Below are 26633 nucleotides of genomic sequence, written 5' to 3' on the forward strand. Positions count from 1 at the left end.
TTTTATTGATGACTCTGCCTCACTCGGGAGCCTTTTAATCCCACACAGTCCACTCCACAGCTGGATGACATGAAACCCGTCTAATCCTGCAGTCCTGTACTTCAAAAGGTTGGACACCCCTGGGTAGGGGAATGTCCACTTTTAGTTAATCGTAACATAAAACCTGATTTCCCAATAAAACAACTGTGCACTGGGGTTGTCCGACTTCTCTTTATTGTGTTGAGGAGGGAACCCCCTGGACACATCAGCAATAAAACCCAAGCCAATCTGAACCGGGAAATCAGTGTGTGGAAATTAAGAGTAGTGAAAACGAAACTTCCTTCACATGGACGCCTATATTGCACCGAGAACGTATAATGAATGTCTCTTTGAAGTCGGCTGGACGCGATGTTTCGGAGTGGATTTCTGAGCTTCACCTTGCCCCTGTGCCTGTGTTGTTTGCCCCGGGACAGTCTGGGAGTCTCGGCTCTTTCTCAGAAGAGCAACTCAAGTAAGCGATCGAGTGAGAATGTTATGAGTGCAAGTTGGTGAAATGCGTGTCTTGTCTTGTTTGGGTTTAGGATTTTTACCCTGTTCAGTATGTGAGGGGTTGGACATTTGTCTATGCTTTGAATGACTTAACTTCTGGGTAATAATCAGCAAACATTTCAAAAGGGAACAGACAATCTCTTGTACATGTTGGGTCAAAATGTTAACATCCGTTTTACTTTCAAAGTCAGTGTGACTTGTCCTGGGATCGTCGGGGACTCATGCCGTCCTATTGTAACCATCAACTAACACGATTTCATATTCCAGTGACAGCCCAGGCGTCTGATGGTCCTGGTGCACTGCAGTCTGCCAAAGTGGGACTGACTGTGACTGGTTGTACATTGCAGTTTGATCTCAATTTGACTGCTCATAGGGTAAAATACTTCAATTATTGTACAGTTAAATTACATTTTTTATTTGACGGGTCATCGACCTGAAACGTTAACTTTGCTTCCTCTCCACAGATGTTGCCTGACCTGTTGAGATTTCCAGCATTTTCTGTTTTTATTCCAGATTCCAGCATTCGCAGTATTTTACTTTTATATTTTTTATTTATTCGTTCTGAGATGTGGGCATCGCTGGCAAGGCCAGCATTTATTGCCCATCCCTAATTGCCCTTGAGAAGGTAGTGGTGAGCTGCCTTCTTGAACCACTACAATCTTTGTAGTGAAGGTACTCCCACAATGCTGTTAGGGAGGGAGTTCCAGGATTTCGATACGGTGACAATGAAGGATGATGTGTAACTTGGAGGGGAACTTGCAGGTGATGGTGTTCCCACAAGCCTGCTGCTCTTGTCCTAGGTCGTAGTGGTCGCGGGTTTGGGAGGTGCTCCAGTGCATCTTGTAGATGGTACACACTGCAGCAGGTGTGCCGGTGGTGGAGGGAGTGAATGTTGAAGGTGATGGATGAGGTGCCAATTAAGCCGGCTGCTTTGTCCTGGATGGTGTCAAGCTTCTTGAGTGTTGTTAGAGCTGCACTCATCCAGGCAAGTGAAGAGTATTCCATCACACTCTTGACTAGTGCCTTGTAGATGATGGAAAGGCTTTGGGGAGTCAGGAGGTGAGACACTCACCACAGAATACCCAGCCTCTGACCTGCTCTTGTTGCCACAGTGTTTATGTGGCTGGTCCAGTTAAGTTTCTGGTCAATGGTGACCCCCAGGATGTTGATGGTGGGGGATTCGGCGATGGTAATGCTGTTGAATATCAAGGGGAGGTGGTTAGACTCTCATTTGTTGGAGATGGTAATTGCACTTATGAGGTGCGAATGTAACCTGCCATTTATCAGCCCAAGCCTGAATATTATCCAGGTCTTACTGCATGCAGGCATGGACTGCTTAATTAGCTGAGGAGTTGCGAATAGAACTGAACACTGTGCAATCATTACCGAACATCACCACTTCTGACCTTATTATGGAGGGAACTCATTGATGAAGTAGCTGAAGATGGTTGGGCCTAGGACACTGCCCTGAGGAACTCTTGTAGTGATGTCCTAGGGCTGGAATGATTGACCTCCAACAACCACAACTATCTTCCTTTGTGTTAGGTATGACTCCAGCCAATGGAGAGTTTTCCCCCTGATTCCCATTTACTTCAATTTTACTAGGGCTCCTTGATGCCACACTTGTTCAAATGCTGCCTTGATATCAAGCGCAATCACTCTCACCTCACCTCTGGAATTCTGCTCTTTTGTCCATGTTTGGGCCAAGGCTGTAATGAGGTCTGGAGCCGAGTGGTCCTGGTGGAACCCAAACTGAGCATCGGTGAGCCGGTTATTGGTGAGTAAGTGCCGCTTGATAGCACTGTCGATGATCACTTTCCATCACTTGGCTGATGATTGAGCGTAGACTGATGGGGCGGTAATTGTCCGGATTGGATTTGTCCTGCTTTTTGTGGACAGGACATATCTGGGTGGTTTTCCACATTGTCTGATAGATACCAGTGTTATAGCTGTACTGGAACAGTTTGCAATTTATTCAGGCATAAACCAAACAGAAAGAAGGTTTGGTGTAAATTGACTGCACACCAGAGTTTCTCTGAAATGAAGGGAATGGCGATTTTTTTTTTTAAGTTGCTTTGCCTGGTGACTGGGCTTTTCTAGCATTTTTCCACAAATTTCTACAAATACTGGTAGAGCACATTGCAGCTGCTAATACTGTACAGAAGCAGTTACTACATTTACTGCCACTGGAATAGGGCACTTCTTACAATGGAAGCAGTTGTGATACCGGCCCAATACTGGAGTTATTACAAGTATTAGTGTAGGGCATGTATTACTGGTGCTTTATTGGCATTGGAGCAGGTTTTACATATACTGCCTGTTGCCCAAAACTCACTGTAGGTTTGTAAACAGTTTACTCGGTGGGTATTTAGTCACTAAAATCGCAACAATTTGGTGGGAATTTGAGTATTGAAAGAAAGTCGTCGACAAATGTTACGTTTAAGCCAAATAAACGTTATTTCCCAAAGTAGAAATAAAGTACAAACAACGTGTAACATAGCACATAAGCCTCACTACTGGTGCCCATATTACCCGTTACAGAGGTGATCAATTTCTGCCATAGGTGTCCTGCTTTAAGCTCCTAGCTTAAGGTCCAGCTTCTCTCGAGGGTAGGTCTTCGTTTCTCGCTGCTAGGTGGGGTTTCCCCTCCTGATTTATACTATTCTATAATCTGTCCCATCTCCTTTGATTGCACATTCATCTGTGCCCTGCTGATTAGTTCATACTATTTTATAGTCTGTCCCATCTCTTTGATTACACATTCGTCTGCCCTGATGATTAGTTTATGCTTGTTACTGGCGATGCTAAGGAAGGATTGACTGAACTTCAATTTCAATTGGTAATTTATTTCTATGTTCAAGGCATCTTAACCTTACTCTCGGGTCTTCCCATCTTATGTTGCCATCGCCTGCATATTTCTACATTCCTCCCTTTGATCATGTTAAATCGAAGATCATCATGGTCACCTGTTCATGTCATCATAAGGCTTCTCTCGGCTTGATTTGTGCAAAGCTTGATAAACCTCTACATTCTCAAGTATTAGCTTCAGCCCCTTTTCTAGTTTCAACATACTTCTCCATGTGAGGCATAAGCATATGAATGCCACCACGATTAGGATCACTGTAACATGTGAGAATATTCTGATCCAGGGATGGATTTTGATGCTGTTTCCCCAATCCCATATCTCATCCCACCACGTTGATTTCCATGGCTGGCCTTCTTTCTATGTTGATGATTTCTTCATTCCCAGTCTCATCGGTATTTGGGGATGTAGACAGAAGGTGGAATCCTTTATTGGGCATACTCTATTCCCATAATGGTAAGTGTTTTCATTCATGGTGATGCAGTAAGCCCCGTTTCCTTGGTAACTGGTTCTTACAATTGATTTCATATTTGCTTCAATCTTCATGGTGCAATTTATGGGTAGATTTCCTTTGAACCCATACCTGGCAGTGTTGGTGGAATAGATTTTGTATGGACATATCACCACTCGCTTTGTTTGTTTGCATTGATCAAATCTGGTGCCAACCAACGTATTATTCTGTTCTACGGCATATGGCAACAGATGGTCATACCTTACCCAGACTCCTTCCTGTATTCTCCCTATATTCTGGACCGCCATCAAATTCATCTTTCCTTAGTCTACCATAATTGGTATACCTATAACTAGACCCAAGGCGCTACTATTGCTACTGCCCTTGCAGTCCTTGTTGAACCAAACTTTACTCAGTATCCTCAGTTCACAATTGTTAATGTGACCATCATAATAATCCTTGCTTCTGACTAGTCTAAACAGTTGGGTATTGTTTAACCAGGTTGGTACTTTCCCCTAGTTAGCTAATATCAAATTTTCTCTTAGTTGATTCAAAACCCAATCCCCGTTACATAACGTTTGGCTTTGGGTTATATTGTCCTGTCTCTGAGTTACCTGGATTATCTTATTGATGGTTTGAGCATGTCCTTCTAAAACTCTCACTATCCTTTTCTGTGTCTGAGCATCTTCCTTGCCTGCCTGTGATGAGGTTTGCTGATTGTCATTCAAATCCTTTAGGACTCCCTTGATCTGATTAGTCAAAGTTTTAATTTTATCATTCAAATTTGTTATATCCAGGTATTTACAGTAGTCATACCGTTGCTATAGACGGTGCCTACATCGTTTACTAATCCTCTCTTCCTTCTCATTTTTCCCTCGGTGGTATTGTTTCCTACCTCTTGCTTGAGTAACACCATAACCAAATTCGCGTAGATCTGTTTCTGCTCCTTTGGACACCAGTCGGGCAATTTCATATTTAACATATTTAGCACAACGGGTACTAGTTCATACCATACATTGTCATACACAACCTTTCTTGCCAGTCTTATAACAATGTCTCCCCTTGGACCTGGCTTGTGTTTGGGGCAGTCCCAAACCGGAAGCGGGGTTGTAGTGATTGGGGTGGTAGTCTGAACAATGAATGACCACCACCCCGATCACTACAACCCCGCTTCCGGGTAGTTGGCTCGCGGGTAGTGGCTGTCTCTAATACCTGAACACTATCTTCCCTTGGTGTTTACATGAGCACGTTGGTTTTAAGCTCTTCCGTGGGTTACTGATTATGTTCCTTACAGTTGGACTGCTGATAAGCTCTTAATGAACCTTCTTAAAATATTGTCATTCCAGAGAGCATTCCAGTCTGCAAGAACACAACAGACTCCACGCCTCCCTCCCCCCCCGCAAAAAAAACCATTATTTTAAGCACAGTTTAAATGGAACCACATAGACTGGACCTTTTCAAAAAATAAGATTGAATTATCCCCTTAAATTTAAGATAAATTTCCCTTCTCGAGTGCTTGAGCAGCAACTCATATCAATTTAGCTAGTCAATTTTAATTTCACAATAAGCTTTGTCCAGCCTTTGTGATTTAACAAAACAAAAGGTATCTGCACTGCATTTTGAAGTCACTTCCATATTAAACAACTCCTCTTGGTAATCTTGCACCAACAGCAGTCCTGCTTAGAAGAAAAAAACAGAAACTCCATTGTGGCTTTCCTGCCATCCCAATGGGTTAGAAACATAGAAATTCGGTGCAGGAGCAGGCCATTCGGCCCTTCGATCCTGCACTGCCATTCAATAAGATCATGGCTGATCATCCAACCTCACTATCACTTTCCTGCTTTCTCTCCATACCCCTTGATCCCTTTGGCCTTAAGGGCCATATCTAACTCCCTTTTGAATATATCTAACAAACTGGTCCCAACAACTTTCTGCGGTAGAGAATTCCACAGGTTAACCACTTTCTGAGTGAAGAAGTTTCTCCTCATCTCGGTCCTAAATGGCTTACCCCTTATTCTTAGACTGTGACCCTTGATTCTGGAGCTCCCCAGCAATGGGAACATTGTTCCTGTCTCTAACCTGTCCAATCCCGTCAGTATTTTATATGTTTCTATAAGATCCCCTCTTATTCTTCTAAACTCCAGTGGATACAAGCCCAAATGATTCAGTCTCTCCTCATATGTCAGTCCTGCCATCCCGGGAATCAATCTGGTGAACCTTCGCTGTACTCCCTCAATAGCAAGAACATCCTTCCTCAGATTAGGAGACCAAAACTGAACACAATATTCCAGGTGTGGCCTCACCAAGGCCCTGTACAACAACAGTAAGACCTCCTTGCTCCTATACTCAAATCCTCTAGCTATGAAGGCCAACATGTCATTTGCCTTCTTCACCGCCTGCTGTGCCTGCATGCCAGACTTCAATGACTGATGTACCATGACACCCAAGTCTCGTTGCATCTCCCCTTTTCCTAATCTGTCACCATTCAGATAATATTCTGTCTTCCTGTTTTTGCCACCAAAGTGGATAACCTCACATTTATCCACATTATACTGCACCTGCCATGCATTTGCCCACTCACCTAACCTGTCCAAGTCACCCTGCAGCCTCTTAGCATCCTCCTCACAGCTCACATCGCCACCCAGCATAATGTCATCTGTAAACTTGGAGATATTACATTCAATTCCTTCATCTAAATCATTAGTATATATTGTAAATAGCTGGGGTCCCAACACTGAACCCTGCGGCACCCCACTGGTCACTGCCTGCCATTCTGAAAAGGACCCGTTTATTCCAACTCTTTGCTTCCTGCCTGCCAACCAGTTCTCTATCCACGTCAATACATTACCCCCAATACCATGTGCTTTAATTTTGCACACTAATCTCTTGTGCGGGACCTTGTCAAAAGCCTTTTGAAAGTCCAAATACACCACATCCACTGGTTTTCCCTTGTCCAGTCTACTAGTTACATCCTCAAAAAATTCTAGAAGATTTGTCAAGCATGATTTCCCTTTCATAAATCCATGATGACTTGGACTGATCCTGTCACTGCTTTTCAAATGCGCTGCTATTACATCTTTAATAATTGATTCCAACATTTTCCCCACCACCAATGACAGGCTAACCGGTCTATAATTCCTGTTTTCTCTCTCACTCCTTTTTAAAAAAAGTAGTATTCCATTAGCTACCCTCCAGTCCATAGGAGCTGATCCAGATTCAATAGAATGTTGGAAAATGATCACCAATGCATCCACTATTTCTAGGGCCACTTCCTTAAGTACTCTGGGATGCAGCCTATCAGGCCCTAGGGATTTATCAGCCTTCAATCCCATTAAATTCTGTAACACAATTTCCTGACTAATAAGGATTTCCTTCAGTACCTCCTTTTTGCTAGACCCTCGAACCCCTGGTATTTCAGAAAGGTTATTTGTGTCTTCGTTAGTGACGACAGATTGAAAGTATTTGTTCAATTGGTCTGCCATTTCTTTGTTTCCCATTATAAAGTCACCTGATTCTGACTGCAAAGGACCTACGTTGGTCTTCACTAATCTTTTTCTCTTCACATATCTATAGGAGCTTTTGCAGTCAGTTTTTTATGTTCGTTGCAATCTTCCTCTCATACTCTATTTTCCGCCTCTGAATTAGACCTTTTGTCCTCCTCTGCTGTATTCTAAATTTCTCCCAGTCCTCAGGTTAGCTGCTTTTTCTGGCCAATTTATATGCCTCTTCCTTGGATTTAACACTATCCCTAATTTCCATTGTGAGCCAAGGTTGAGCTACCTTCCCCTTTTTATTTTTACTCCAGACAGGGATGTACAATTGTTAAAGTTCATCCATGTAATCTATAAATGTCGGCCATTGCCTATCCACTGTCAACCCTTTAAGTATCACTTGCCAGTCTATCCTAGCCAATTCACGTCTCATACCATCGAAGTTACCTTTCCTTAAATTCAGGACCCTAATCTCTGAATTAATACTGTCACTCTCCATCTTAATAAAGAATTCTACCATATTATGGTCACTCTTCCCCAGGGGACCTGGCACAACAAGATTGCTAATTAGTCCTCTCTCATTACATAACACCCAGTCTAGGATGGCCAACTCTCCAGTTGGTTCCTCGACATATTGGTCTAGAAAGCCATCCCTAATATTCTCCAGGAAATCCTCTTCCACTGCATTGCTACCAGCTTGGTTAGCCCAATCAATATGTAAGTTAAAGTCGCCCATGATAACTGCTGTACCTTTATTGCACGCATCCCTAATTTCTTGTTTGATGCTGTCCCCAATGAATTCATCAATTCTGATCCCCTTTTTGTTACTGAGGGAAACATCCACTCAAATTTGAAACTAAAAATGTTCTTAACATTTTAAAATGCTCAAAATATTTATATTCAACTCTGCAAAAGGTGTTGCTTTCTGAAGTCTTGTACAGAGAGTTTCCTTCCCTTTTTGTCCGCATTTTAAAAGTTCGACAACAGGAATCAGAAAGTAGGGCAGGAGAGAGAGAGGCCGTAGTGAACCGGCTGACAGAAGCTTTGAACATTGAAAGGCAGGAGAGAAAAGCACAGGAAGAAACGGCTAGAAACCACGCATACCAATAGGTTACACATTACAATGATTCTCTCTTTCACGCATAATAGCAGTCATTCTCCTTTTTCTCCACTGGTCACACATTCTTGAATTGGTTGGAAATTTTTATTTTTAAAATACCAATATATGTGATTGCCTCATGTCTGGAACTAGAGGTTTTTCACACAATTTAAACCAACCAAAATTCCACCATGGCCGTAATGAAAGTCTGGTTTTCACGGATTAATTAACCTCAATCACTCCAAATTAATTCAAACCAATTTCAAACTAACCAGTGCCAGTTGAGAAAAACTATACAAAACATCCCTGAAAACATCAAAGGTTATTACACAGACTGGCGTTCACACACAACACATCGTACAAACACTATGTTTTATTTCTCTCAGCACGAAAATTAGAAGCTTAAGTGTCAGATTCACCTTCTTAGACTCATCGAAATGCTTTTCTATTATTTCCATCTCTTAAACAAACGGTTTACTACTGTAAACACAATGCTCCCTGTCATGCTTTGTTCTTCCTTTTGGATCCCACATGGTCCTTCTGCTCACCTTGTTGCACCTTTTCTTCCACCACCTTACTGTCAGCTTTCAAATTTCTAAAACTACTTTTGCAGGTACTGATAAGGATCTGCTTCAAGTTCGCATCCTCCAACTCTGGGTTACCCCTCCAAAAATCCACCCAGCGTCTATTAATCCACCCACTATCCATGGAGTTAATGGGGCCTTTCTCCCGGCTCAATGCTGCCAATTCATCCTCATCACAGTTATTGATCAATCCCGGTGCTTCGGGAGATGGCCGACCCTCACTATTCTGGGTCCCATCATCGGGCTCCCTTCTCTCCTCATCCCAATCTACCCCAACTTCCCCCGGTGTCATGAGACAAGCCATACCCCTGGCCCCGAATAATGCTAGGGTCAACTTACTGATTTTTCATTACAGGGCAATATACCCAATTTGAGCTACCCTGTCTGCCACCTTTATATCTTTTAACTGACCCTCGGCCTTGTCAGCTCTCTCAGAGATCCTTTTTCCTTCCTCTCGCTGAGCCTGACAGTGCCTTCTACTTTCGGTGGCATGAAATTGTTTCTAGCCGTTTCTTCCTGTACTTTTCTCTCCTGCCTTTCAATGCTCAAAATTTCTGTCAGCTTGTTCACTGCGGCCTCTCTCTCTCCTGCCCTACTTTCTGATTCCTGTTTCTCTTTTTCTAAATGCTCAACTTGCTCTTTGAGCATCTGAATTATCCCTGGTCTCCCTGTGACCCCTTTTCTGTGGATTCGTCTTGGGGCTCTACACGCCCTAGCCTGGTGATCCGTCTCCCCACAGTTGAAGCAAGTCCATCTTGTTCCTCCAGGTCCCTGTGCGAGGTGTCCTGGAGGCCCTCGGGTTCTTCCCTGATACTTAGGTGGACCTTCTGTCTTCCAGGCCAGAGGATCATATGCCCCAGCGTGTGACTGATAGGCATGCAATCGCTCTGCATAGGTATGGGGGGGTTATTCCAGGGCCTGTCTAAAGTTAGCCAATTCCATGACAGGGTCTTTACTGTTGACCCCTGACACATCCTGTACAGCAGTCCACAATTCCGCCAAGGTGCCCCCTCCCATCCTCTGTGTCTGCGGCCTGGGCCCAAAAATAACCGGTCCCAGAAAGTTACCAATTTCCTTTGTTCCGCCTCTTCTAATCCGTGGGTCTCAGAGGCCTGTAGGACCGATGCTTTCCATAATTTGAAACTATTTTTCCCTTCATATTTAGTGATACCTTTGGAAATTTCACTTAGTTGGGAGACACTCAACGGGGTGGAATACCATATGGGTATGTCAACCTTGGCGCCCGTACCCCTAGTAGTTATCATTGGATTCATGGGGGCCTGTCATGCTGAGTGTCAGGGGCATAAGGTGGGAGCTTTCCTTTTCCTCTAATTCTGGGTCATGTTCATACTCATAGGCTGCCTCGGCCAAATCAGCATAGTTAATTTCAGAACCCCCCTTGGTCAGAGAAACTGCAAATCATTCCTCTGTGGGAGGATAATTGTGCTTTTAATTTATCAATTTCTTCACGACAGGGAGTATGGTGAAACTGCTACATTACCCTAAGGGCTAACTTCAAGTCCTGGCATTTGGTTGCCAGGCAATCTTGGGCCAATCCCGATGCCCTCAATTGTTCCTTTAACCTTTTAGTCTCAAATACACTTGTGTCTACAGCTCGCAGATTAGCCGCCATATGGACGATATATAATTGTTTTTCGTCCTGGAGTTGGGTATTTTCTCTCCTTAATTCCTCTATTTCCCTTTTGACCCTTTCCAATTCGCGTATTTGCACCTGGAGTTGGGTTCGTTCATTCCGTAACTCGTGATAACAAGCACCTATTAGTAAATATTTGTAATTTTTACCTTTCAGGGTTTTACTGGCGCCTTTTAAAGTAGTTTCTAAAAATTTTTGGCCTGTGCTTTCAGTTGGCCATAACATAACATTGCCAACACCCAACTGTGAAATTTCTGAATCATTACTCGGTTAAACTGCTCTTTCCAATCTTGGGAGGTCATTTCTTAGTTCTTTGCCTTTCAGTCGCATACTGACTTTCCTTAGTCCTGGTCCCTGATCAGTTCAAACATTGACTTTCCTTAGTCCTGGTCCCTGACTAGTTCAAACGCTGACTTTCCTTAGTCCTGGTCCCTGACCAGTTCAAACACTGACTTTCTTTCTTTCAATACTCTTTAAATTCACAGTCCCATGTGGGTCGCCAGTTTGTTGCCCAAAACTCATTGTTGGTTTGTTGACAGTTTACTCGGTGGGTATTTAGTCATTACAGTCTCAACAATTTGGTGGGACTTCGAGTATTGAAAGAAAGCTGTTGACAAATGTTATGTTTAAGCCAAATAAACTTTATTTCCCAAAGTAGAATTAAAGTACAAGTAATGTATAAAATAGCACATAAGCCTCACTACTTGTGCTCATATTACCCGTTAACAGAGGTGATCAATCTCCGCCACTGGTGTCCTGCTTTAAGCTCCCAGCTTATGGTCCAGCTTCTCTCAAGAGTAGGTCCTAGGTTCTCGCTGCCTAGGTGGGGTTTCCCCTCCTGGTTTATACTATTCTATAGTCTGTCCCATCTCTTTGATTACACATTCGTCTGTGCCCTGGGGATTAGTTCATACTATTCTATAGTCTGTCCCGTCTCTTTGATTACACATTCGTCTGCCCTGATGATTAGTTTATTCTTGATACTGGCGATGCTAAGGAAGGATTGATTGAACTTCAGTTTCAATTGGTAATTCATTTCTATGTTCAAGGAACCTTAACCTTACTCTCGGGTCTTTCCATCTTACGTTGCCATAGCCTGCATATTTCTACACTGCCCCAGCAGTGAGGCATGTAATACAGGTACTGATGTGAGGCAGCTATTCAATGTTCTAAGATTGGACAAGAGCAAGGACAGGTATTTCATTTGTACCAAGAACATTAGAGTCATTTACAGGTACAGGTTAAATGTAAGATGACTGTAGCTCTGATGTTTCAGATGCCTGCACTATTGCCAGCTTTGCAGCAAACACTAATGGTAACTATTCTGATCTAAGTGCTAGGCTTGGCTCAGCAATAGCACTCTCAACTCTGAGTGAGAAGGTTGTGGGCTCATAGCTCCCATTCCAGACACTTAAGCACATAATCCAGGCTGACACTTCAGTACACTCCTGAGGGAATGCTGTATTGTCAGTGGTCCCGTCTTTTGGACGAGGTATTAAACTGAGGCCCCTTCTGTCCTCTCAGGTGGATGTAAAAGGTCCCATAGCATTGTTTCAAAGAAGAGCACGGGAGTTCTTCTGGTGTCCTGGCCAATAGTTATCCCTCAACCAATTAAAACAGATGATCTGGTCATTTATCTCATTACGGTTTGTGGGACCTTGCTGTGGGCAAATTGCCTGCTGCCTTGCCCTACATTACATTGTTTACACTTAAAGTACTTATTTGGCTGTTAAGTGCTTTGGGATGTCCTGAGGTCATTGCTATATCAATGCAAGTTCTTTCTTTCTCTATTAGTGGGCATTGAATACAAATTGCATTGAATCAGACATGATCAAAATGTTTGGGTTCCAATCTATTCTACTGAATCTATTAAAGGGGCAGCAGTGAACATTATTATAAAGGGGGACAGAATTAGGAAAGATGGAAGTTAACTCTGTTAAAGTTAGGTGTTGAGAAAGTGGTAGCAAGGCGAAGGAGCTTAGGAAGCAAATTTTAAAATGCAGGGGTATGGTGCAAGACGGTTCTGCAACTGATGTGCAGTGGAAGGAGGGGAGGCACAACAGTAGGCCAGAGTTAGAAGGTAGAGGTGCATGCTGGGGTCAGAAACATAAAAACACAGAAAATAGGTGCAGGAGTAGGCCATTCGGTCCTTCGAGCCTGCACCACCATTCAATGAGTTCATGGCTGATCATGCAACTTCAGTACCCCATTCCTGCTTTCTTGCCATACCCCTTGATCCCCCTAGTAGTAAGGACTACATCTAACTTCTTTTTGAATATATTTAGTGAATTGGCCTCAACAACTTTCTGTGGTAGAGAATTCCACAGGTTCACCACTCTCTGGGTGAAGAAGTTTCTCCTCATCTCGGTCCTAAATGGCTTACCCCTTATCCTTAGACTGTGACCCCTGGTTCTGGACTTCCCCAACATTGGGAACATTCTTCCTGCATCTAACCTGTCTAAACCCGTCAGAATTTTAAACGTTTCTATGAGATCCCCTCTCATTCTTCTGAACTCCAGTGAATACAAGCCCAGTTTATCCAGTCTTTCTTGATATGTCAGTCCCGCCATCCCAGGAATCAGTCTGGTGAACCTTCGCTGCACTCCCTCAATAGCAAGAATGTCCTTCCTCAAGTTAGGAGACCAAAACTGTACACAATACTCCAGGTGTGGCCTCACCAAGGCCCTGTACAACTGAAGTAAGATCTCCCTGCTCCTGTACTCAAATCCCCTCGCTATGAAGGCCAACATGCCATTTGCTTTCTTAACCGCCTGCTGTACCTGCATGCTAATCTTCAATGACTGATGTACCATGACACCCAGGTCTCGTTGCACCTTCCCTTTTCCTAATCTGTCACCATTCAGATAATAGTCTGTCTCTCTGTTTTTACCACCAAAGTGGATAACCTCACATTTATCCACATTATACTTCATCTGCCATGCATTTGCCCACTCACCTAACCTATCCAAGTCACTCTGCAGCCTCATAGCATCCTCCTCGCAGCTCACACTGCCACCCAACTTAGTGTCATCCGCAAATTTGGAGATACTACATTTAATCCCCTCGTCTAAATCATTAATATACAGTGTAAACAGCTGGGGCCCCAGCACAGAACCTTGCGGTACCCCACTAGTCACTGCCTGCCATTCTGAAAAGTCCCCATTTACTCCTACTCTTTGCTTCCTGTCTGACAACCAGTTCTCAATCCATATCAGCACACTACCCCCAATCCCATGTGCTCTAACTTTGCACATTAATTTCTTGTGTGGGACTTTGTCGAAAGCCTTCTGAAAGTCCAAATACACCACATCAACTGGTTCTCCCTTGTCCACTATACTGGAAACATCCTCAACAAATTCCAGAAGATTTGTCAAGCATGATTTTCCTTTCACAAATCCATGCTGACTTGGACCTATCATGTCACTTCTTTCCAAATGCGCTGCTATGACATCCTTAATAATTGATTCCATCATCAGAAAGCCCAGGTCATGGGGCAATTGAGAATGTGCTAGCGAGGATAGTGGTAATAGGACTATGGAATAAAGCGCAGAAGAGTTCTGAATGAATTGGAATCTATATGGTAGAGCTTGGGAAGCTAATCAGGAGAATCTCATCAGGACGTGTGGTGGGTATAGATGAGGATTTTGGATGTGGTGGGGTTACATAGGAAAAGGAGTAGAAAATTCAGCCCCTTGAGCCTGATCCTCCATTCAGTTTGATCATGGCTGATCTGAATCTTAACTCTGTTTGCCCACCTTGGTTCCAGAACCTTTAATACCCTTGCCTAACAAAAAACTATCAATCTCATTTTGAAATTTTCAATTGATTTTTGGGGACGAGAGTTCCAGATTTCCACTAACCTTTGTGTTAAAAGGTGTTTCTTGACATCAACCCTGAACGGCCTAGCTCTAATTTTCATGTTATGCCTCCTTGTTCTGGAATCCACCACCAGAAGAAATAGTTTCTCTCTGTCTACCTATCAAATCCTTTTATCATCTTAAACACCTCAATTAGATCACCCTTCAATCTTCTATCCTCTAAGGAATATAAGCCTAGTCTATGCAACCTGTCCTCATAAATTAACCCTTTTAGTCTTGGTATCATTCTGGTGAATGTGCACTGCATCCTCTCGAAGGCCAATATATCCTTCCTAAGGTGTGGTGCCCAGAACTGACCACAGTGCTCCTGATGTGATCTAACTACAGCTTTATGCAACTGAAACATAACTTCCACCCCTCTAGCCCCCTTGAGATAAAAGCCAACATTCCATTAGCATTTTTAATTCTTTTTTGTACCAGTCCACTACCTTTTAGTGATTTCTGTACTTGGACCTGAAAATCTCTCTGCTTATTTCACAGTTCCTAGCTTCTTGCCATTTAGAAAATATTCTGATCTTTCTTAGGTGGACCTCACACTAACCCACATTAAAATCCATCTGCCACAGTTTTGCCCAGTCACTTCATCTATCAATGTCCCTTTGCAACGTCCTTCTCCCGTCTACACTGCTTACTGTGCCACCTAATTTAGTGTCATCAGCAAACTTGTATATGTTACTCTCTATTTCTTCATCCAAATATAAATATAGTGAAAAGCTGAGGCCCCAGTACAGATCCCTGGGGACACCACTAGTCACACCCTGCCAATTTATGTACATCCCTACTCTCTGCCTTCTACCTCCTAACCAATTCCCTGCCCATTTCAATAGGTTACCTCCAATTCCCTGCCCATTTCAATAGGTTACCTCCAATTCTATTCACACTCATTGTTGTTAACAGTCTCTTGGGTTGAGGCAGGGATGTAGAAAAGCAATATTGTAAAAGTGGAATAAGGCAAATGTGCTTGATTGGATGTGGGATTTGAAGCTAAACTTAAGGTTGAGCTCAGTGTCGGTATGATGGAGCCATTTATCTTATGACGGCAGTAGTTATAATCAGATAATATTTATATGGGCTAGACTTTCCACTTCACATCGCCCATCTATGGCCCATATATGGCCCAAAACGGACCTCTATCACCCATCAAAAAGTGGAAACTAGGCCCAAAGTATCGCCCGAAAAATAAGTGTCTAAGTTTCCACTTTGATCGCCGAGAAAATCGCCAAAATTATAGCCCACACAAGGCCCATGCCAAGTTTCAGCACCTAGCATACACTTCGCTGGGCCAATGTATGGCCCAAAAGAGTGCTCAGAAATAGTTGCTTTTTCTGGGCCTAAGAGAAGGAAAATGGGCACTACGGACACCATTTTGACCAGAGGAAGGGTGGAGCATTAGTTGTGAGTTATTTAGAGAGTTAGTTGTACTCAGAATATTGGGACAGGGAATATAAATTAGGTATTATTCAGTTATTTTTGGTAAATATTGAATTTATTAAATAGCTTTTATATAGTGAAGTTGTTACTAAAGTATTTTTGTATATTAAAAGAACAAATATGGATTAACAACTGTATAGTTGATAATTAATATAACTAAGAGAGAAGACACACACAATTTATTGAATCAAACATAATCTTTTTTATTAACAAATGAAAAAAAAATTTGATAAACTATCCCTCCACCCCCCGCACCAACCCACTCTTCCCTCAAATACACAAAATCTTAACAATTAACCAATGAACAATTAACAAATAACAAAACAAGAAGAAGAACAAGCGAACAAGTTAAAAATGAACAAAAATATAAACTTTGTGAAAAAACTCCCCCCTCCCTACCTGCAGCCACGTTTCCCTCCAGGTCCAGTCTTACCCTGTGCTCGTACCCCACCCGCCCGTTTTGGTCTACGCAGACCGACGCCAAGACGTCGTGCAGAGTGGGACGGCAAGACTTCCTGCCGTGGTGGAGGTGTTGGAACTTGTCCTCCGTACTCACCTGTGTGCTCGGGGTCTCGCTGCGAGCAGGCCGACACCTTGGGGTGCAGCACCGTGTCCAGCCAGCAACGTGTGCCGTAGGGCATTGGTTGCGGCTGTCTGCTGCCGAATGGCCTCCAACGTCTCCCTTGCAGTCTGCGCTTGCTCAGAAGACCAGTTGGAGAAGTTCGTGCAGAACTCACTCCAGGATGCTGGAAACTGGCTCCAATTTGCGGAGAACTGGCTCCAGTTGGCAGAGAATCCCGCGAAACCCTGGATAAGGCCGCGACCAATCACGACCGTCTCCCTGCACAAGGATATTAAGCTCTCTGTCTGGCCCTCCATGGTAGGCGATTGCTCACCACGCTGACCGGACCTCCGTGAGGTCGGCGTTTGCAAAATTACGTGCCTTGGCGTCGCCACCTGCACACCGCTTGGTCCCGTGCCTCTTCCCTCAATGGAGATGGCCGCAGGTTGTTTCCCCCCCTCCCACAAAAACAATTTAATCCTCCTCCTGCTCCTCCTCAAATTGACTGACAGAGTGCGTGAAAACGTCCGCCTCCTCCTCCGTCTCTTCCTCTTGCAAGCTGTTGGAGGGGTCGATATTTGAGGATGTTTCCGCTACCTCACAATGCTCAATGGTTACTTGACCTTTCTAAACAACTCATAACAATACTTAATATATATCAATATTTCAATATCAATATCAATATTTCAATAACCCAAAACATTGCAAAACTTTTCAAAACCCCATATGCATAAGGGTTCACCAGGGCCTCATTCGTAGATCAAGACTACATCTAAATAATTGAATTATAATTGTATAACATTACATGCGTAACTACGAAATTTTTTGTATGTGTTAATAATGTTTGACACATTGCACAGTTCCCATTACTCATGAGACTGAAGGATGAGCTCGGCCACGCCACGAGTCGTGACCAAACGGCTTTCAGGCCCCACCAAGGCCACCGCAAGCTCTTCGTATTGAGTAAGAACGTGTACCGTCGCGGAGTCGCCACCCATCCTCCTTTGCTCCGCCTGGTTGATAGTTATCTTCTTCTGCAAATGATAATTTAACATTGCACGGCATAAGCTAATGGACTTGACAGATTTAAATGTTCAATTATTACATAACATTGTAGTGCATATGAATAATTTTTAATACTATAAGATTCAACTTAGTGTTGGGAGAATAAATGTATTTTTAATTTAATTATTTTATATTATAAATAAATGACATTGAGGATTCCAATTACAATTTATAAATTGCAAGTAAATAATACATATGTATGATTTTAAATATGACTTTTACATATGTTTTAAAATAAAATTTAAAATGCAACTTACTCTTGTAGCTGCATGTGAATAATTTTTAATACTATAACATTCAACTTATTGTTAGGATGAATAAATGTCATTTTTAATTTAATGTAATTACTTTACATTATAAATAAATGATAGAGGATTTTATTTACAATTTATAAACAGCAAGTAAATAATACATAATAATAATTTATAAACATCAAGTAAATAATACATGTGTGATTTTAAATATGACTTTTAAATATGTTTTAAATATAGAATATATAATCCAACTTACTCTGGCAGCTGCCAGCAGGCTGTTCCATCTGTTGCCGCACTGGTCCGCAGCCCGCAGCTCATTCGATGCTGATGTCACGACAATCTCCAGCCAAATTCTACGATATGCACGGGGTGGAGGTTTTCCATGCCCACCCCGTGTCAAGTCCTCCCACCTCGTTCTGACCACGTTAACAAGGGCCTCTTTGGCCTCCTCACAAAATGCTTTGGCCCTTCTCCTCTCCATCTCCCTTTTTGCACTTGCATTTGCATCGGCACTGCTACAAAATGTTTTTACAGATAAGAGATAATAGATGCGAGATAATAGTCCCTATACTAGCTATTAGATCAATTAAATGTAATAGATTTGTCAAATATAATGGTTTAATCGATGTTTTTCTCACAGCGAACTACCAAGTCCTCTCTCCTTCTCTCTCTCCCACTTTCTCTTACCCTCCCTGTGCTTCTGAGCATGTGCGATGACCCATGAACTCTCCAAACGCGGCAAAAAAAATCAACCCAAAAAAAAATCCCACACATGCGCACAATAGCGTTGCTAAGGAAGCTTCTTTTTTTTTCTATGACTTCCATTTGTCTTCTGCTTTTGTTGGGCGATCGTGTGATTGCTGAAAAATCAGATCGCCCATTTGACATTGCCGGGGTAAGGCAGAGTGGAAAATCGCAAAAAGAAATGGACCTTGTGCCGGCGATCAGCATGGGCGGGCGAGATGTCCCACATCGCTGGAACAAGACCCATTTTTGGGGGCCTTAGCCACCTAGTGGAAAGTCTAGCTCATAATATTTTTGAAAAGTTTACATTTTTTTCTCTAAAGCTCCCATCGTATACTTTACATGTTTTGTTTCTGAACTTTTCAGAAATGAGTAGGGGAATAAGTAAAATAGGCAATAGTTATTTACAGAAAGAATGAGGTGAAGGATATCTGTGATTTGTTTCACAAAATGGATGAGGGTTGCTTGCTCCATGATTCATTCTGAAACCAAAATTAAAGTTTAGTGTTATTGCGAGCAACAACTTGACAAAATGGGAGTGTAAAAGGGTGTGCCAGGAGCAGCACCCAGGATACTTTAGAATGAGGCACCAACCTAGTGTAGCTACAGCACAGCTACCTGTATGTTAAAGACCAAAAGCCGCAAGTTATAAACAGAACTAAGCGGTCCCACAAGCAATGGATCAGGGAAAGCTCTGTAATCTTACCACATCCAGTCAAGAATGGTGGTAGACAGTCAGGCAACTAACAGTGGAAGGAAGTAGTGAGCGGAAAAGTTTTTAAAAAGCCAAGCAGCTGCTATTAGTGCAAGGGTTAATCAATTGTGTTTCTGAATTTGCAGCCTTCAATTTGTGTGGTGGGTGACTGTATAAACATCGCTATCCTTAACTATGGCAGAGCCCCAAGACTGAGTGCAGGAGATGAAGCTGAAGTGTTATTAAGCATTAATTAGTACAAATGTGCATTTTAACATATTTATAACTTCATGAACTTGAGTTGCTCATTGGTCTACAGGCTTCTAACTGAAAGAAAAAAAAGAAGGACTTGCATTTATATAGCACCTTTCACTAGCACCAGACGTCTCAAAGCGCTTTACAGCTAATGAAGTACTTTTGGAGTGTCGTCACTGTTGTAATGTGGGAAACAAGAGCTGTGTATTCCTCTTGTGAGTGACGGATGGATTGGGTTACTTTATCAACCCCACAGACCAGGCATTTGGCTGTACATAATAATTCTGTAGAACAGTTAAATACTAAGGACTGCTTGAACTGTATCATGGAATTGTGAATAAAACAACAACAACATTTTGTATTTATATAGAGCCTTTAATAAAGTAAAATGTCCCAAGGTGCTTCACAGGCGCATTATCAGACAAAATTCAACATCGAGTCACAAAAGGAGATATTAGGGCAGAAAGAGGTAGGTTTTAAGGAGCATCTTAGAGGAGAGAGAGGTAGAGAGGCAGAGAGATTTAGGGAGGGACTTCCAGACCTTAGGACCTAAGCAGCTGAAGGCACAGCTGGCAATGGTGGAGCAATTAAAATCGGGAATGCTCAAAAGACTGGAATTATAGGAGCGCAGATATCTCGGATGTTTTGGGGGCTGGAGGCGATTGCAGAGATAGGGAGGGACGAGGCCATGGAGGGATTTGAAAACAAGAATGAGAATTTTAAAATTGAGTCATTGCTTAATTGGGAACCAATGTAGGTCAGCGAGCACAGGGATGATGGGTGAACGGGACTTGGTGCGAGTTAGGACACGGACAGCCGAGTTTTGGATGACCTCAAGGAAAACCCGGAGAACCTGAAGAATAAGAATGCAGATTGAATGCTTTTATTGCCTAACTACCCTCAGTATCCCCATACAGTATATGTGCTGCTATCTCAGTCACTACATTGTCATTCACTCGCCCTTTGTAGTTTTCAAGATTCACAACAAATGTTGTGATCGATTGGATGGATGATTTTGAAGCTGAACATAAGTTTGAGCAGCTGTGTCAGTATGATGCAGCCAATTATCTTATGTTGAAGGCTTGCAAGGCCCTGTTCTAATGGTTATAATCAGATAATATTCATAATATTTTTGAAAAATTTGCATTTTTTCTCTAAAGCTCTCATCATGTGCTGTACACACTTTGTTTCCGAACTTGTCAGAACTGATTAGGGGAATAAATAAAATAGGCAAAATTATTTACAGAAAAGAATAAGGTGAAGGATATCTGTGATTTGTTTCACAAAATGGATGAGGGTTGCTTGTTTAATTCTGAAACCAAAATTAAGGTTTAGTGTTATAGCAATAACTTGAAACAGTAGAAGGGTGTGCCAGGAGCAGCACCCAGGGTACTTTCGAATGAGCTATCATATTTGTGTTTTTTGAACATATCTCTTAATCAAACTTGATTATCATTCAAATCCTGACTGTCTCGCTATTGTCTATTCACTCACTGTGACTGGGATTAAAATAATGGCAGAGTTACAACACAGTAGCTCAACTGAGGCTGAGATGTAACATTCAACAAGATTATGGTTTGGAACTTTTTAATGATCTGAGCCATGCACTTCTGAAGATACTAGTGCTCACAACATAGAAATGGTGGTGGAATGGGTTAGTCAGATGTCCTTTAACCTCTGGGAAATGTGTCAGCTTGGGATATTGCTTGCTCAAAAAATTCTAGTGGTATAATCACACAACACAAACTGCCCTGAATTTAGCTTCAATTGTCAATCTCACTCTGAGCCCACGTGGATGGCTGATATGGGGATGGAAATGTCACATTGCTGAAATTAGCAGGGTGATGTTTTAGGTTTGGGACAATGATGAGAGAATTTTAACTTTAGCCGGCTATACTATATCTGACTTGACAGTGCTTGTTGCTGACACCAGGCACCTGAAATTAGAAAGTGATTCATTCCCCCAAACCTTGATAAGCACAAAGGGCTAGAGCCTCCACTTTTTTTGCATGCTGATCGCCCATTTTACCGCTGAAATGACATATAACGCCCAGATATCGCCCATTTAGCCACAACATGGAAACTGACGCCCATTTATAGGAAACTTATCGTCGAGCGTTACTTTCCCCATGTGCATAACGCCGGGAAAAAATATTACCGTCCATGCACTTTTTTGGGTGGAATCATCAGAATGGGCGAAATCAACGCCCATAATATTGCCCAGCGTTAATTTCCACACTGATTTAATGCCGAGATTCAATAATACCGCCCGTCCACTTTTTTTTGTCGTGAAGAGCATACTTACCGAAACTAACGCCCAGCAGATCGCCCAGCCTCAATTTCACTACCTCGCACACATATCGCCCACAATATCGCTTGCCCAAAAAAACGCCCACAAAAAGTGGAACTGTTCTGAAAGAATGCCAGCGGTGTGGCTGGCATTTTTAAAATCCCACTCTTACATGAGGAGCTGATATCTGAACGATTTGCCTGAAAGAGCATTGATGTGAGTGACAGCGCTGACACACTGCTGTGTGTGTGCAGCTCAGACATCAATGGTGCCCATCACCTTGGTGCCAGTTAAAGTTTACGTTGATTGATGTCCAGTTGTATTTAACCCTTTCATGGTAAGGAATCACCAGTGTGTAACGGTGCAGCTATCTGAGACAATGCGCAACAAGGTTATGTTCACCAACAAAAATTTTATACCACCATTGGTCTGAAATCATAAGTATCACAGGCAATAACACCCAACCCCCGCCCACACCCCACTTTTTCCACCATTAACATAAATCACATGATCAACATGTCCAGCAACACAGAATACAAAGGCAAAGCAGGAGCGTGCTCCCCAGCCCCCATACATTGCAACAAATTGCATACATCCAGATGGAGATAAATACAGCCATCACCTGCGGACATGCACCTCACTTTCTTTCCCCCCTCTACTCCTTCCCCTCCTCGCTCCACGGCACTTGGCTGAGGAGCGCTTCAGGCGATGCCTCATTGGGGGGGATGAAGACAGATGCGGTCGTTGCACGGGTATAGGAGCGGGGGGTGCCGAGGGGGGAACATTCTCTAATGCAGAAGCAGGATCTTGGTCCTTGCTCTCTTCTGTCGTTCGCAGTGATGCGGAACCTAGGGGTGGAGTGCCGCGCTCGGGGACCACTGGGAAGCCTGTGCCAGCAGTGTTCCTGGCTATCGCATCCAGGGCCTCTGCCATCCGCAGAATGTACTCGGTCATGGTGCAGGAGATGGTGGCCAGTTGTCGGGATATGCCCCCCCAATGCTTCGATGAGCTGATCACCAATGTTTACAGTTCTCCTGGACAACTGTACCATCTCTCCACTGTCATGTGGCACTCATGGAACAGACCTGCTGCGTCCACAGAACTCCGCGGGGTCAGCGCCGTACTGGGGACAAATGGGGTGCCCTATGGCGAGGTGCTTGAGGCCGGTACCTCCAGAGGCGAGAATGACCGGAGGACCAGATGGCCTTGGGGTGGAATGGCTTCTGGAGCGTGGCGATGCAGGTTCCTCGAAGTCTGCGCTCTCATCCGTGGAGAACAGACCCAACGGATTGACGGGCGAGAATCGGAGCTCCTCAGCACCAGATGTAGTAGGATCTTCCGCCGACTCCTGCCCCGTGACTCCACCTTCCGGCTTCTGTGGTCTTGCCTTGGGACGCGCTGCTGGCTGAGCTGCAAAACATTAGAGAAGAAGGGGGTGCTAGGGTGACAAGGCGAGTCCAGCGCTACACACAGTATATGCACGACAGAAGCACCACCGCTCTCAAAATCATCACAGACATCACATTTCATGACCATCAACACATTTGCATTGTAATGATTTTCATTAGGCCAGCATTATTTCTATGACAATTTTAGAAATTATCTATCATATATGATTGTTCGGATATGAGTGGGTGTGGCATCTATTGACTTTACATCACGCAATGGTATAAACATTACTCACATGGCATCATTTCAGGGTCTGCAGATGCGTCCGTGCCTGTCCGGGGGTGCTTCCCCACGAATGCGAGCACACGCTGCTCCATGTCAGTGATGGCGCTGGGGACTGGTGGCCCCCCACCTGTTTGCCTCTGTACAGACCTCATCGTCGATAGCTTCTTCTGTAAAAGGTGACAGGACGACATGGCATGAGATCATTGCGTGATATCATTGCTAGGTACTGTCACAGACACTGATATAACACATAACCGACAGATGTAATCATGATTATTATAATTATCATTCTTTACCAAAAGATGTACACCGTGACCGCAGGCTTTGAGTAAAACATTCCAGGTAAAAGTGAAAGACCTCACATCTGATGATAGTCATTCATGACTGTTACAAATCAAATTATATAAATACATAAGTACATGTAAATCAATGTAATACTTACTCTTGCGGATCCCACAAGGTCGTTCCATCGTTTGCGGCATGGTTGCCCTTGTTGGTCGCCGATGAGACCACCTCTGCTATCTCGGTCCATATCTTCTGGTAGGTCTTTGGGGTGGGCTTCCCACGCCTTCCCCGTGTCAAATCACCCCAGCATAGTTCGACCTTGTGCAGAAGGGAGGCATTTGCCTCGTTCGAGAACCTCCTGGCTCTTTTGTGCCCTCCAATGTGCTCCTCTCCCAGCTCACTGCTCTCTCCAACGTCAGTCCCCACAGCGTGCTGTGATGCCTCCTCCTCTCCCTCCATTATAGGCCAAATTCAGGCAAATATGTGGCTGATAACAGCTACTTTTTGTTTGCCTACTGCTGTGAAGCTCTAAAGTCTCCCTCCTTCGTCCCAAAAGCAGCCACACCACACCCAGACATGCCTTCAGTCCCTCTGAGCTCCCTCTCTCTCTGTCTCCTCTTCTACACATGTCATGATGACATGAATCGCGGGAATCGAGCGTTGTCATGCCATTGCTAAGGACGGACACACTTTACGGCAGAAGGTCAAAAAAATTTAACGCTACCGCCCATTTTATATCACTCGTGGTAATGCCCATTTTCAAAAGTGGAGACTAGATGCTTCAAGAATGGGCAAGAAGCTGGCGATCTGAAAACCCTTTTTTAATGCCCACACTGGAAATATCGCCCATTTTTGGGTGATAACCACAAAAGTGGAGGTTCTAGTCCAAGAGCATTATTTTTTTAATGCTTCTCAAGGAATTAGAAGTACTTAACAATTCACGACAGGACTCTATTGGTGGTTGAACCAACACCAGTTATAGCATTTCACTCAGTTCTGCTGTCTTCAGGTTTGGTATTGCACATGGATGTTTAAAATGGAAATTTGTACCAACAGAATTGTGCACTGCTTTCATGTGTGTTCCAAATATCCAGTGCATTCCTAAGTGAGTATCATAGAACGCATGACTCCATGATGTAATTGCAACAAACTGAGAATACATTACAGGAAAATACTGCACATGTATTAAAATTATTGTATTGCATGAAAAATTTAAGATGGCTTGGAGTAGTCTACAGGGCTGCAGCACAATTGAAATATTTTGGTAAAGTAAATCTTGATCCATTTACAGTTTCTAGAAGTCTGTTAATCACTTGAGACAGCCTGAGGATGTAATAAGGTTCTATATAAATGCAAGTCCTTTTTCGCCAGTCCTGGCCATTTTCCCCATTTTACTGAACTGTTTGCTATGCAAATTAGGTACAAGTGGAGAAAGTCAGCACTGATTGGCCGCACAGCAGTAGACATTCAGAAATGTGCAGTATACTCAGTCTGTCTGGTCATTTGCATGAGTAGTTTCAGGAGGATGTCAATGTGAATGCAGCAGCACAACTCGGGGTGAGCTTCTGATCTGATTCCCAAGACTTGGAGTTGGGAAACCAATTCTATCTCGAGCAGATAGTCCTTCAGAACTTGATGATCACACGGGCTTCACTGTTTTCCTTCTGGGAGCGGCCGCAAATGCTTTTAAAAAATTCATTCTTGGGATATGGGCGTTGCTGGCAAGGCCAAAATATATTGCCCATCCCTAATTACCCTTGAGAAGATGGTGGTGAGCCGCCTTCGTAATAAGAACATAAGAACATATGAAATAGGAACAGGAATAGGCCATACGGCCCCTTGAGCCTGCTCCGCCATTCAATAAGATTATGGCTGATCTGATCATGGACTCAGCTCCACTTCCCCGCCCACTTCCCATAACCCCTTATCTCTTTATCGTTTAAGAAACTGTCTATTTCTGTCTTAAATTTATTCTATGTCCCCGCTTCCACAGCTCTCTGAGGCAGTGAATTCCACAGATTTACAACCCTCTGAGAAAAGAAATTTCTCCTCATCTCTGTTTTAAATGGGCAGCCCCTTATTCTAAGATCATGCCCTCTAGTTCTAATCTCCCCTATCAGTAGAAACATCCTTTCTACATCCACCTTGTCAAGCCCCCTCAAAATCATTTACGTTTCGGTATGATCACCTCTCATTCTTCTGAATTCCAATGAGTAGAGGCCCAACCCACTCAACCTTTCCTCATAAGTCAACCCCCTCATCCCTAGGAATTAACCTAGTGAACCTTCTCTGAACTGCCTCCAAAAGCAAGTATATCCTTTCATAAATATGGAAACCAAAACTGCACGCAGTATTCCAGGTGTGGCCTCACCAATACCCTGTATAGCTGCAGCAAGACTTCCCTGCTTTTATACTCCATCCCCTTTGCAATAAAGGCCAAGATACCATTGGCCTTCCTGATCACTTGCTGTACCTGCATACTATCCTTTTGTGTTTCATGCACAAGTACCCCCAGGTCCCGCTGTACTGTGGCACTTTGCAATCTTTCTCCATTTAAATAATAACTTGCTCTTCGATTTTTTTTTCTGCCAAAGTGCATGACCTCACACTTTCCAACATTATACTCAACCTGCAAAATTTTTGCCCACTCACTTAGCATGTCTATGTCCTTTTGCAGATTTTTTGTGTCCTCCTCACACATGGTTTTTCCTCCCATCTTTGTATCGTCAGCAAACTTGGCTACATTCCACTCAGTCCCTTCTTCCAAGTCGTTAATATAGATTGTAAATAGTTGAGGTCCCATCACTGATCCCTGCAGCACTCCACTAGTT

General features: G+C 43.3%; 1 protein-coding gene across 1 annotated transcript in view; it reads left to right on the plus strand.

Moving 5' to 3' along the window:
• Positions 1 to 363: 363 nt before the first annotated feature.
• Positions 364 to 26633, plus strand: part of LOC139266884 (interferon gamma receptor 1-like) — a 122098-nt gene continuing 95828 nt past the window's right edge. The window contains exon 1 of the mRNA XM_070884500.1: positions 364 to 490. Coding sequence (XP_070740601.1) covers positions 388 to 490 — 103 coding nt within the window. The 5' untranslated portion in view covers positions 364 to 387. The remainder of the gene's footprint in view (positions 491 to 26633) is intronic.

Source organism: Pristiophorus japonicus, chromosome 7, assembly GCF_044704955.1.
Source record: "Pristiophorus japonicus isolate sPriJap1 chromosome 7, sPriJap1.hap1, whole genome shotgun sequence".
NCBI classification, from domain to species: Eukaryota; Metazoa; Chordata; class Chondrichthyes; family Pristiophoridae; genus Pristiophorus; species Pristiophorus japonicus.